The sequence below is a fragment of the Lacerta agilis genome, chromosome 6, assembly GCF_009819535.1.
Source record: "Lacerta agilis isolate rLacAgi1 chromosome 6, rLacAgi1.pri, whole genome shotgun sequence".
NCBI classification, from domain to species: Eukaryota; Metazoa; Chordata; class Lepidosauria; order Squamata; family Lacertidae; genus Lacerta; species Lacerta agilis.
This window is the reverse complement of record NC_046317.1, coordinates 45,215,779-45,229,469: the sequence shown is the minus strand read 5'-3', so window position 1 is coordinate 45,229,469 and position 13,691 is coordinate 45,215,779. Positions and strand designations below refer to the sequence as shown.

Here is a 13,691-nt window from a genome sequence, read left to right as displayed (position 1 = left end):
ATACCTGCTATCAGCCCAGGAATAACAGCAGGCCCATCACCAACGGGAGAATAATCCCCACAGAAGCTTCAGGAGCTTGATTACAGACCCTGAGGCTGTGTCAGCATTTCTATTATGTTTCTGCCACTAGGCTTCTTTGCAGCCTGTCAGGCAACAGGTCTCTGGTATAGGGAGCGGGCTGCTCATTTATTCTGGGGCGTTTCAGAGTAAATGATTTGGGTAGATTTGTTAGGTCAGACACATGTTTATGAAATGTGGGAGAGTGAGAGTGAAATTGCTTTGCTTTGCTGTTTGGCTGGAAAGCAGCCTTTGTTGCTGAAAATTAAGGGTATGTTGTCACAAAGCGTTGGCTATCAGATTGCTTCCATGCAAAGCACCTACGAATCTGTTTGCATCCTGGAGCATGTTGCCCTTATTCTGGGGCACTGTCTTTCAGGCTCTGTGTAAACATGGCAGATTACTGTGATGTTGGGGATGCCTTAGTTTGCATATAGGAATCCTTTCTTCTTTTTTCCTTTGCTAAAAATATATTTTATTGATTTTCTGAGTTGAGTACTGAACATAAAAAGGATAAACAGTTATCAAGACAGAATACAGAGCTTAGTTAATGAAGAAAATACGTATCAGCTGAAATTTGTAGTCCCTTGTATTCTGATTTGTTGTTGTTGTTCAGTCGTTCAGCCGTGTCCGACTCTTCGTGACCCCATGGACCAGAGCACGCTAGGCACCCCATCCTCCACTGCCTCCCGCAGTTTGGCCAAACTCATGTTAGTAGCTTCAAGAACACTGTCCAACCATCTCATCCTCTGTCATCCCCTTCTCCTTGTGCCCTCCATCTTTCCCAACATCAGGGGCTTTTCCAGGGAGTCTTCTCTTCTCATGAGGTGGCCAAAGTATTGGAGCCTCAACTTTAGGATCTGCCCTTCCAGTGAGCACTCAGGGCTGATTTCTTTAAAGATGGATAAGTTTGATCTTTTTGCAGTCCATGAGACTCTCAAGAGTCTCCTCCAGCACCATAATTCAAAAGCATCAATTCTTCGGCGATCAGTCTTCTTTATGGTCCAGCTCTCACTTCCATACATTACTACTGGGAAAACCATAGCTTTAACTATACGGACCTTTGTCGGCAAGGTGATGTCTCTCCTTTTTAAGATGCTGTCTAGGTTTGTCATTGCTTTCCTCCCAAGAAGCAGGCATCTTTTAATTTTGTGACTGCTGTATTCTGATATCGGCAGTCAAATAAAGGTGTTGCTCCATAGTGTTCCATGTGATGATGGCGGAGGGAAACCATACTCAGTTGATTTACAAAGTCAATGCAAGCATACCATATTGTATAGAAGGTGTTCGCTTTCGTCCTGGTGTGACATTCCTTTTGTAAAATGGTTAATTTTTCCATAACAGTGATGTGCCATACTCCTGAGAACAAAGCTTCAAAAAGGTTTGTATCTAGAGACTTCCAATATGTTGCTATCACTAATTTAGCTGCTGCTAATAACAGCAGAGTAAGATCATTATTGGTTGTATCTTGGTTTAGTGAGGGATCCTCTTTATATCGATATTGGTTAGAAAACAACTGCAACAAACCCCTTTCCCCCTCATAGCTATGCACTGTCTCCCATACAGCCATATTTTGTATTATTACTCCTTAACTGTTAAGCATGCATTATTATTTAAATGTCTAAAATTCCAAAAATACTCAGATGCATCCTATGTGTATTCAGAAAGCAGTCTGTACTGTACTGTATACACACAGTAAATTTTCCAAATGCTTATTCTACAGTTGCCCCACAAAAGTGGTGGTGACATCTCTGGAATGCTTCTGGAATAAACTCATTTTTTTTAAATATTCCAGTATGGGGCATTACTACAAGTATCCCCTCCAGCCTTTTGTGAAGAGATGTTTTATTGTTATGACATCTATACAATGTGCCTGTACCTTAATTTGGCAGCAATTTTGGCTACATCTAACAGCAGAAAGGATGAAAAAGCCACTGGGGACAGGAAATTGTGCCGCTGCAGGCCCATTGGCTCTGCAAATGTCTTCATATAACCTGAGACAACTCTAGGCACATTCATACATGCAGAGGTTCCTCCTGGGTAAGTGATAAAGTTGCTCACTTCTCAGTGATGCAACCACCATGCCTCCTTCTTCACAGGCTACCAGCAGGTGTGTTCTTGTTGTCCAGACAGACCCACCTAAGGCTGTGATGTGTGAAGGGATTTCACAGAGCTGCTCTTGTGGTTTCTGTGTTGAAGTACCAACCCCCCTCTGCCCCGCTTTCAGGACAGGAAATATTCAGTTTCAAACACTTAGAACGAAGCATTTATTTGGAGCCCAGGGGAGTCTGCACACACAGGAGAGGGAGGTGGCTGGCCCTTTTCATCTTCGCAGTGTTAGCAAGCCAAGGGCTGCAGGGGAGAGAACAGCCGTGCCAAGGAGGGTAAACACTGGAGATGAACCCTGCTGAGTTACAAGGGGCCAAAGGGAAGGGAAGGACAGGCAGGGAGGCCAAGCAAACACAAACACAGCTGCCAAAAACAAAGCTTGAAAGGGGCCATTTGAAGCCCGCAGCCTTGGCTGAAATATGGGGGCGTGGGAGCTCCTGGCACAATGGCATACTCAGACTTGGCACAGACTGGGCAGGGTGGTTGGTTGCTTGGCACCACACTCTCAGCTGCCTTCTTGTTTCCTTCAACAGGCGTAAGTTGGGAAGAAACAGAAAACTGTACCTGGTGGGTTCTGCGGGAGGTGCCTCTGTAAGGAGCAGATGTTATCCTGGGTGCTGGTTGACTCACAGTGCTAAAGTCACTCTGGCAACCATCTGGATTAAATGATTTCAAATGTATCCTTGAAATGGGTTGTGTTTGCTACAGTGAGTCTGCAATCTCTCCCTCCCAGTGTCACATAAATTAAGTGATCTGAAAAGTCCATTTTGATCTTAGGCCAACAAACGATGGGCACCTAATACGGGTTACTAATCTAGTAACTAGTTTTGTTTCTATGCCGCCCTCTGCTGGCGATCAGTTGATCAGCATGTGAAACTGTAGTTTTTGGCAAGACCTTGGCTTCATATTTTAATTTTTCAAAACAGCTGAGAATGTGTGTGGTGTTTTCTTACAAGCAATTTAAAATCATTTTTTTTCTTCCAAAACAAGAAAAATAATGAAGAAATTGCCACCAGAAGAAGATGGGACAGAAACCCCATTAAAGTTGAAGAGCATTGAGTTAATTGTCCTTTTGTGGCTCTGGGTCACATCTAGTGGTGATGGACAGAGAAGCAGTTCCAAGGAGCATTTCATGCTCTTGCAGTGCTGTGGGAAGGGGACAGCGAGATCACCCTGCATGTTTACCCATCCAACCATGCAGACTGCAGCAGGGATCTAGCAGGATTTCCCGTTTGCTTGAAGGCTGCCTGTTTGTTTTAGGAGGGAGGTCTCAGACACCAGCATTGTTACACTAATGGGACTATAGTTATAAATAGCAGCCAGTGGGGGACCTTCTGGGGTTATTTTGGACTTTGACCACACAAAAGTGGAAAGGCTCCAAGAGGAAGCTGGGATTGCTCACCCTCCCAGTCAATGTGAGAGGATTGTTTAGGTCTGGCTATTATTGAAAAGCAGCAGCACTCTGTGTGTGATGGAGCAACAGTGAGCACTGCAAAACAGGCCAGTTGTTCTCCTTCTGATCCATAGCAGGGCTTATAGCAGGGGTGATGGTGGTAAGGACCAGCAATCTGTCTCTGTTCTGGAAGGGGAGTTTAACAATGCCCGAATAAGAATAATCTGAATAATTTGCTGGCATGAACTGAAGCATATTTTGTTTATTTATTACATTTATGCCCCCTCCAAGGAGCTCAAGGTGGCACACATGGTTCTTCTCCCTCCCCATTTTATCCTCACAGCAACCATGTGGGGTAAGCTAGACTAAGAGTGAGTGACTGGCCCAAGGTCATCCAGTGAGCTTCATGGTTGAGTGGCCATTTGAAGCCTGGTCTCCCAGGTCTTAGTCCATCCCTCTAACCACTACACCACCCTGCTTGTTTGCTTATGTACATATTCAATCTAAAGTGAGTGTCTCTGGACAAATCAAGGTGGCATGTAGCCGGGGTGTCTTATGGGCAATGCACTTTTTAGCATGTCAGTATGCAAAATTAAAAACAACATATTGAGTTCCTTGAAAAAGAGAGGGGAAGAGGCAGGGGAACTAGGGGCCTACAAAAAAGACCTGGGACTCAGGTTATTTGGGCTACCTCATAACAGCACCCCTTCACTCCATCCTGATATAAGACTTATACTACTCCCTTCCACCCCCCTGAACTCTGATAATTCAAACACTGTTTGCAGCTTGAGTTATAAAAGGGAACAATGGTGTGGTAGTTTACAGCAGGGGGAGAAGAAGCCTTGAGTAAGGTGCCCTCAGTTCAATGCCCTCAATATGTATAGAGAGAAATAAAACCCTAATTCCCATAAAGGGTTCTGTGGTGCACTTAGTGAGTGTATTATATAGTGAGGACATTGCTGGTGAAAGACATCTCCCCTGAAGCATGGCCTTGTGCATAATTTGAAGGCAAGGATGAGTCAAGGTTATTTCCAAACTTATTTCAGTCCTGGTAAAGCGCCTCCCCCCTACACCTGTTTATGTAGCCCCGGCAAAGTGCTTGTGCCAACATTTTCTCCTTTGGGAGGTCTATTCCTTTCAAGGGGATTCATTTAACTGGGCTGTGCATTTTGCTTGGGGCCATAAAATGGCACCTTTTGGCTTTTGATTGGAAGGCCATATTGCACGCAGCCTGCTTTATGGTGCATTACTGCCTCTTGCGCGGATTTAACCAATTTGATCCATGTCTAATACATAAATAAATAATCCAGCAGGAACGCTTCACATTAGATGACAATAGGAAACTATAAAGCATGCTTCCCTTCACAGCAGCCATCAGATCTGGGTGTGCTACGCCCTCTGACGACCAGAGCAGCTATCACAGCTATGGAGCTCGTGCTTGCAGCCCTGCAGCTGTCTAATGTCTTTGGTCACTTGGTTGTTTGCCTTTAAAAAATATTTATATGTTAGTAACATCTCTGAGCAGGGAAAGAAACTACCTGTAGAACATAGAAAACATAGAAAACCAAACTGCTGCCGGGTTCTCAACAAAATTCAGTTGTGCTGCGATAGGCCACGGAGGTCTTTCTCAGGTGATTCAAATGGTACAGAAATCACTGTCCCTGCTAGTTCAGAGCTCTCAGTATCTTTTGAAGTTGTGACTGGTTGAATTTGTACCAGAGGAAGAAGCTGAATAGGGCTGGTATAATTGGTATAATTTCTAGTACCAATACATCACATTTCATCACAATCGTTTATTTGTATGTCGCCTTTCTACTGTTAAACCCAAGGTGACTTACAACATCAAAAGATTTACATAATTACAAAAATATAACAAAACTTAAGTTATAAGCAATAAATGAAAACTTTTTAATACATATATAATATATAAAATGAAACAATCTCTGCATAATTCATAATAAGGTCTAATAGTAAAGAGACAAAAGCATTATACTGTACCAGTAACAGCATTTCCAAAATTTAATCTTGACTCCAACAAAAACTCCATCCTGATAGCCTCTAGGCATCTTGAGCAGCAACCCTGCAGGATTCACAGCTAAGATGGTCTCTGATCATTTTAGTAGCAACAGCTGTTTCTGTAGCTGGAGTCAGTCAGCGACCCACCCTCCCAGGCCAGGTAGAAACAGGCCAGCAAAGCAGGGAGCAGGTCTTGCAGGACTCACAGCAAAGATGGTCTTCTGCTTGGGAGACCTTCAAAAATACCTGTATATTTCTTAGGTTTTCAGTATCCCTCCTGTTCATCAACACACACACACACACCCCAAGTGACAAGCCATTCAAGTAAGTTGCTTGTCTTTTCTGAATCATCTCAAGCTTACAAGGAATCATGTATATCCAGTTTCTCCCCTGAAAGTTTGTTTACATGGCTTGAGTGCTAACTTGAGTGGTAGAAGTGCTTTAGTTCTGTCCTTGGAAGGTTACTGTGACTTAATCCTTGCTTGCACTTTTGACAGAAGTCTATTTTAAAACCACATTGTTTCTGCCTCTGCTTAGCGCCTTCTGAGGTTGTTCCAACCAGGGAAATCAGTGGCATGGTTCCTAGCAGGGCGAATGGGGACAAAGGGTTAGAATATTGATGCTGAGTAAAATATACTGTTGTAAGACTCTCTCACTTTTAAGGCCATTTCATGCAAAAAGAATTTCCTTCATGGATATAATTGCCATGTAAGAAAACGTGGTGTGTGCCCAAGGACCCCATTATATAAATACATTGTGTACTCTCAACAGTTCTGTAAGGAAGTGATAATCATGTAGGCAAATTGTCTTGTGTGGTGTTGCCCTCAGTTGTTGCTAGTGCCTGTGTATAGGTAACGTTAGAAAAGTGCAAATAGGTTATTGCTGCCACTTCTAGCAGTGGTAAGCAGCAGTCATAGTCAGTCTCTCAGTCTCTCTCTCTCTGTGTGTCTGTCTCATGGTAGTATGAGGTGGGGCATCTTTCTTCTTGGCTGATGGTGCAGAAAAAGGCTGCCCTAGTAATTTCCCCTAGCTGCTAGAAGTGCCCCTTCTCTCCCTTTAATTGCCTCCTTCAGCCATGTTTAATTATAGGATAAGAAGCTGAAGTTACTTTCTTCAAGCTAACTTCCCTCAGCACCTCCCCACAGTCACCCCTTTCCAAGCTTATAAGGGTATAATCTTAAACCAGGACCAGCTGCTGCAACCCATTACATAGGTCTAAAGTTCTGCTGAACTTAGCCAGTGGTGTGTGGCCTACAAGTGCGTTCCTGAAACAGACAAGTGGGTAGACAAGAGACACAAATTGGCTACTGAGCTAGTAATTCAGGCTACAGGTGTTTGTGGGTTGTTGTTTTTCTAAAGCACTTCCTGTTTCCAATCTATAAGAGTGGTGGGATGGTACTAATGAATGGATCTGAGGGTACCTGAAACTCAATATTCTATCTTGTATTCCATTACAGGCAAAAAGAAGGCAACACTTTTTGACAGCCAGGCTCCCATCTGCCCCATTTGTCAGGTCTTGCTTCGTCCAGGTGAGCTGCAGGAACACATGGAGCAGGAAATGGAGAAGTTAACACAGCTCAACATCAGGTAAGGACAGCCAGGATCTTCACTAACCCATGTACTACCACAAGCATCATTGTGCATAACCCAAGACGCAGCTAACCTGGGTCCCATCCCTCTAGAGTCAGTGTGGCATGTACCAGCTGAGGAATCTATAAATTTGTTCTTGTATACCTTGGTGAGGAGTATTTAACTCCTATTGCAATTTTTTAGAACATTAAACTATCTGTGTACCCTTCTTTTGAACATGTGTTTTCAGTCCCAATAATCAATCAATCTGAGATGCTCCTCCCACCCCCAAAGAGGAGGAGGGAGGAAACTTTAGGTGTTGCAAAATATTCCCCACCAATGCTCTCAGGCAATGTTGTTTTCCTGATTGATCATGCCACACAAGATTTATTGTGAGTGCAACACATTTGGGGGGATTCTTTCTCAAGGGCACTTTTTAAAAAGTGACACACCGGGGCAGAATTAGGTAATCTTTGGTAGTATGGTGCCCTGAGCAAGCCTAAAATTTGGCACCTCCAAATGGATCTTCTGAATTTTGTGCCCCCTCAGCTCGCTGCCCTTTTATGGGGGAACTACCGGCACCGCCCTAAATCCAATGCGGGGAACACTGGGAATACTTCACTAGTTCTCAGGCTGCTTCTCTCTGTAGCCAGCCCTGCCTGCATTGATGTCTCTGGTGGTGCTTCACTGGTTTCAGGGAAAGCTCCACGAAACTCCCACCATGCATTTTTATCTCTTAACCTGTAAATTCCATACTGGCCTAGCCTGCCAATGAAAATGAAAGTTTAGAAATCTCTACACACACACACACACACACACCCCGGCTTTCATTGATTGCAAAACAAATGTTGTGTGATCTTACCAATATGGAAAACAATATTGCCAAAGAGTTTTGGTGGGGAATTACTGCCTCTCCAGTTTCCCCTTTCATGACTCCTATGAACAGCAGCCTCCTTTTCTCAGGCATTCTTGCCTCCCCAATGCAGCAGAGAAGAGGTTAAGCAGGTGGACACAAAAGTGGAGTCCACCAGCCCACCTCCCAGAGGCTGCCACCTGCCCTGAGGCTGCCTCTCCCTTGCTTGCTGCTGCTGCTTCTGCTGCTTTCACCAGCGCAGCAAAAGTCCTCTGAGTTTTTTTTAAAATAATAATTGCATTTTAACTGCTAGCAGTTATTTAGGAAATCGCTGCAGCCAAGGGTTGGCAGATCCCTGGCCTTCCCTTAATAAAACTGCAGCCTGGGAGAGAGCGTGTTTATTTCAATTATTAATGAATTCCCCGGTCATTAAAAGGTGAAGAAAGAGATCAGGCTGCCGATGGCAGCAAGGTGATGTCATCAGGTTGCTGGGAACAGTAGGAAGCAGGGAACAACCAGGTTTTGGACCGCCCAGCTCCTCAACAGACCACCCCTCAAGGTTTGGAAAGAGGGCCCAGCTTAGCCTGGAGTCTTTTCTCAGTGTAACAAGGGAGATTATTGGACACAGGTGTAAGGAACCAGTTTCCACAGGGTATAAAAAGAGGGGCCTACTGAATTCAGGTTGGACCAAGACCTCCCAGATCCATACCGATGTAGGATCCAGTACCGAGCCAGAATCTGCCACTTCTCAGATGGGAGGGAGGAGGAGTGGGGGGCGGGAAGGGGAGGCAACAGCCAAGTCATTTATCCCATGTGACACCCAGTTCCCTTGTGCGCATAATTTATGGTGTAATTTGGGCTGCATCCAACTTAATAAAGGGCCACAGCAAATTAACGAACAGGTTTAAATGAACAGAAGCAATTAGCGCTCAGAGGAGCCTGTGGAAAGAGCAAGGCTAGTCTTGGAGTGGAGCTGGCCGAGAGCAGCCTGTGGCTGGCGTGAGGCGGGGGGGGGGGAGGTGGCGTTTAATGGGAAAGGAAAGGAAACACTAAATCATAAAGGCTGACAAGGGCCATTGTGGGCCAGCTGACAAATGAAAAAGAATGGCATTATTCCTTTAAATAACCACAGCAGTTAAAGGGGGAGACAGCTTACTCCTAGCCCTTGCCCGCTAAGGCTGCATGCATGGGGAAGAGCAATAGCAGGGTCTTTATTAATTATTAACTAATGACTCCTACCATGCTGCAATAGATAACGCTCAGTCTCCTCTGCAGATCAGGCCCCAGGGGCTAATCACCAGCCCGCTGTCGCATCCTGCCCCAGCCTGGCAGTGGGAACAAGCCACCTTAAATGTCAGGCTGCTTTTGTGTCTCATGGGAACTGGGGTTCAGGGCTTCCTTGCACAGAACATGGTATATAAACATGACCTCTTACATGAACTTGCCCATCTTCAACACAAATCTCACTCTGTGTGTGCATGCATGTGTGTGTGGTGCTTTGTGTATTCAATATGGTGGCACCATCCTTCCAGCTTGTGACCCTGGACACAGAAAGGACTTGGGAGACCGAAGCCATCCATAATGAGAAAGGGAAGCTAATAATCAATCTCAAATAAGCCAATAAACTTGAAAATAAAATGTAGGCTTATAAATGTGATGAGCTAGAGTACAGGAGCCCAACATACCTCTCTGCCAAACTCCAGTCGTTACCAAAATGGCCCAGCAGCTGTTACTAATCACTGTGGTATGGGGAAATCATCCTAGGAAGTGGGAGAACCTCGCTTGCCAAAGGGAAGGATCTTCTTCTTTTTTTAAAGGGAAGATGTGCCCAACCACAGATTGTTGTTTCAGCTATTAAATAAACATTAGGGTAAAGGAAACCTCCTGTGGTGTGGGATGAAAAAAGCATCCTTCCCTGGTCATGGCCAAACAAAGAATGCCCTGGCCCATATTGTCTTCTCAGCAGGGCATCGGTGTGAACACTGCACAGTAAAGCGATTTGGACATTACTCAGAAGCATTTAACTCCAGTGTTTATGAAAAGCACCAGTGGCTCCATGGTTTGTGGCCTCTAAAGGCTTGTTTACACAGCCAAAAAGATTTAGAGGTAATGATTCCAGGGTTATCATCTTGAGGTAACAACCTTTATCTGCATTAACAAGGCACTGGGGGATGTTACAGCTACATCTCCTTACTGGTCTTACTCAATAGATGGCATTTTCTCACCAGAGATTATGACTTCACTTCAATTTACATGATATTTGTTTGTTTTCCCATTTATGACTTGCTTTTCTTCCATCATGGCGCCCCCATCCTTTCACTAACCAGACTCAGATCTACTTAGCCGCAGTACCGTATGCCTTCAGACCATGAATTGGATGGGGGAATTGGATGGCGTGTTGAGATTCCTATATTGCAGGGGGTTGGACTAGATGACCCTCAGGGTCCCTTCCTACTCTACAATTCTATGATTCTATGTCGTGGAATTGAGATGTATAATCGTAGTATCTTAGAACAAAAGACAGGAGTGTCGTTTCTATTTTTAATTGAGATTGCTGACACTCTGTCACCTCACTTCAGTTTCTGATTCAACCCTTGCTTGGGTGAACAAATCAGTTTTCATCCCCACACAACAGACTTCTCTCTGTTACAGCAGGATTTGTCCCCTCTACCAGAGAAAAATAAACTCAACCTTGGCTCATTTAGAACTTTGTCATGAACTTTGAATGACAAACTTTCCTCTTCACATGTGCCTTACTTCTTTTTGTTAGTTTTGCTTTAATTATCTCCAGCACTGCCTCATTTTGTAGATCCATTGTAGGAACGCTCTAGCAAGGCATTTTTTAAACCCTCAACAGGTGTGAAGCAAGTTGCAGCTGTCTCACTGGCCATGTAGCCTAGTTGCTTATTAGAATCTGAGCCAATTGGCCACTGCAACAGCTTTGCCCTTGCTCCGGCTATGTACACCCTATGCCATTAAAGCACATCTGAAACACATTCTTTCCCCTCAAAGAGTTACAATCCCAGTGAACCTTAACAAACAACAGTGTCCAGAATTCTCTGAAGAATGTGCTTCGAATTTGCTCTAAAGATATAGTGTTTGTACACGGCTGTTTATCCAGTGAATGTGCAGTCTGTTGCATTTGTGCCTGAGTGGACGTCCTGCATATTTTTGAATGGGAGGTGAACTGGAGCACAGCAGTTCCTCTGAGCAAGGCTATCCTCTACATCTAGTGGGTTGAACAACGAGTGAAGCGCATGTGACATTGGTAGCCTGCTTTAGTAGAGGGGAAGTGGCTCAATAAGCCCTAAAAAGAAACTAGATAGGCAACTGTCCAGAGTGCTTTAGCCTGAAGGAATCTTGCTGGGGCAGGGGATTGGACTATATTGCCTCTAACGATATTTCTAATATTCTTTCATTTAAAAGCAGTGCCTAGCACCTACCTTGCCACAAAATGTTGCATCTATTTCCAAAACTGCCCTGTAAAAGTAAGATAGAAGCTTGTTTGTTTTTCAGAAGGACATGCCAGCGTGGACGGAGTTAATCCCCTCCAAGCCGAAGCTTGTAGTTTTGTTTTCTTTCAATTTATATCCTTCGCTTAAAAAGGGAGGGAGGAGGGGGAAGAAACGCCCGGCAGGTGACATATTCTAAGAGGGAGCAGCGAAATCGTGTTAACCACTTCAAAATCTCATATATTCAATCGGCCTCTGGCAAGACATCTGCCTAATGTTAGCGCTTAAATATCCTTTTCCATTTTACATGCATTCAAGTCTCATTTGAGTGAAATGAAACGGTATTATTAAAGGGAGATTTTGCACAAATGGCCTGAATTTGACATGTCAAGTTCAATGAGGCTGTTACATATGTAATGCTGAGAAGGGGCTCCGAGGCTCCTGGCACTTGAAACAGCGCCAGTGGCTCAGAAATGAAATTTGCATGCAGCCCTTTCTCTCCCCACCCTTCCACTGCCTCCCACGGAATGCCAAGTAGCTGCTCATGCAGTACACAGCCCTGGGTTAGGATTCGGGGACAAGGTACAGTGCCCCATGGTGAAGCACTGAAGGGATCAAGATGCTGCGTCCCCCCCCCCCAGCTCTATAGTTGACTGAAGATAAAACATTTAAAGAATCACTGTGTTGAAAGGTGCCTCAGCTGCCCTCTAATCTGCCTCCACCCAACCACCCAGTTATGGCAGAATCCTCTGGATCCTTTATGCAACTCTTGCAAATGGCCTTTCAGTCTTCTAATGTAAAGATGATGAGATTCTACAATGACCTTGCTTATTTCCAACACATTTGCACATTTAAGCAGTATCCAGGCATGTCTGACGTCAGTACCCAGCATTATCAGCACCTAGCGCTGGCAGATTCTCATAGATTGCTAAGGGCCCACGCAGCCAAGTTTCCAGTCCTGATGCAAATCCCAGTCTACCTTCCTTCCAGCTTTCCAGGTGATCAAGAGACTAGTGAGAGGCTGCACTCAAGGATAATGAAAGTGTATGAGCACTCTCATTGGAGAGAGGCGACTTTCATGGTACTTTTCTCCTTAGAGAGGGAGAGGCACAAAAATCTGAAGCCCAAGCCCTGCTAACTCCCCACCCACCCATCTGTTCTAATGCTGCTGAATTAAAAGTGAATGGGAAGGTATCCTAACAAAGCTAGCTAGCACTGTTGTTTTCTAACACTCACTGATTCAGGCTGTGCCACCTGCACTGATCCTACAGGTTCATTTGTAATTGTGGATTAGCACAACCTGAACGGCTTAAGAGTGTGCATTTGCACTGATTCAGCATATCTAGTGCTCAGAAAATCTTTTGTGTTAATAAGTGGCCCTACTATTTAACCAAAATCTGTGGGTTGTAATTAGTGTACCATTAAGCAGATTGTTCTGTCAGTGCTGGGATTTCTCCTTGTGCAGTGAAACAATTTCCCCTGTTCCTCCCCCAGCATACTCCCTAAATCTCTTCTGGGATTTCCCCTGACACTCTGGAGCAGACATGGGGATGGCATGGGGCACACACAGAGAGGAAGAGAGGGGTTTTTGTTTTGTTTTACTAGTGCAACTATTTTACTGTTCCTCTACATCACAACACATGCAGGAAGTTTCTTATTTAGATAAATGGGTTATGATGTAGGACAGAAGCTGAGAGCTTCGAGATTCTGTAGGACAACTAGATCCATAATATGGCTGCATCCTTACATCAGGGATGAGAAACCTATGGCCCTCTAGGTGTTGCTGGACTCCAACTCTCATCAGCCCCAGCCTGCATGGCCAGTGGCCAGGGATAATGGGAATTGTAGCCCAACAATGTATGAAGAGCCACAGGTTCTTCACATATGTCAGGAACCTTGGTGGTCTGAGATTAGTCTGCTCATTTATTTTTCCTGAGCCATATGTATGGTATGCACACCCAGTGCTTAAAATCCCCCTTCCTCCTGTATCAGTATTTTGGTATAACTTTGCCAGCATCCTCCTATTCCATTAGCACTATTATGCAGACATAACAGGAGATAGTAGAGAGAATGAAATAAAAAACAGGGCTCTTCCAGATAACCAGTGTACTGAGCATTTATCCTAATTTGTTTACACACACACACACACACACTGCTTTTTTCTGGGGGGAAGCAGGAGTACACATACCCCTAAACATTTTGTGAATCAACAACAATTTATTCGACCGTCAGTCAGAACACT

General features: G+C 44.5%; 1 protein-coding gene across 6 annotated transcripts in view; it reads left to right on the top strand.

Moving 5' to 3' along the window:
- RNF220 (ring finger protein 220) overlaps nt 1–13,691 on the top strand; it is a 335,093-nt gene that overhangs the window by 202,883 nt on the left and 118,519 nt on the right. For all 6 annotated transcript variants that reach the window (XM_033152320.1, XM_033152321.1, XM_033152322.1 and 3 more), the window contains one exon: nt 7,033–7,162. In XM_033152320.1, the coding sequence (XP_033008211.1) occupies nt 7,033–7,162 (130 nt within the window). The remainder of the gene's footprint in view (nt 1–7,032; nt 7,163–13,691) is intronic.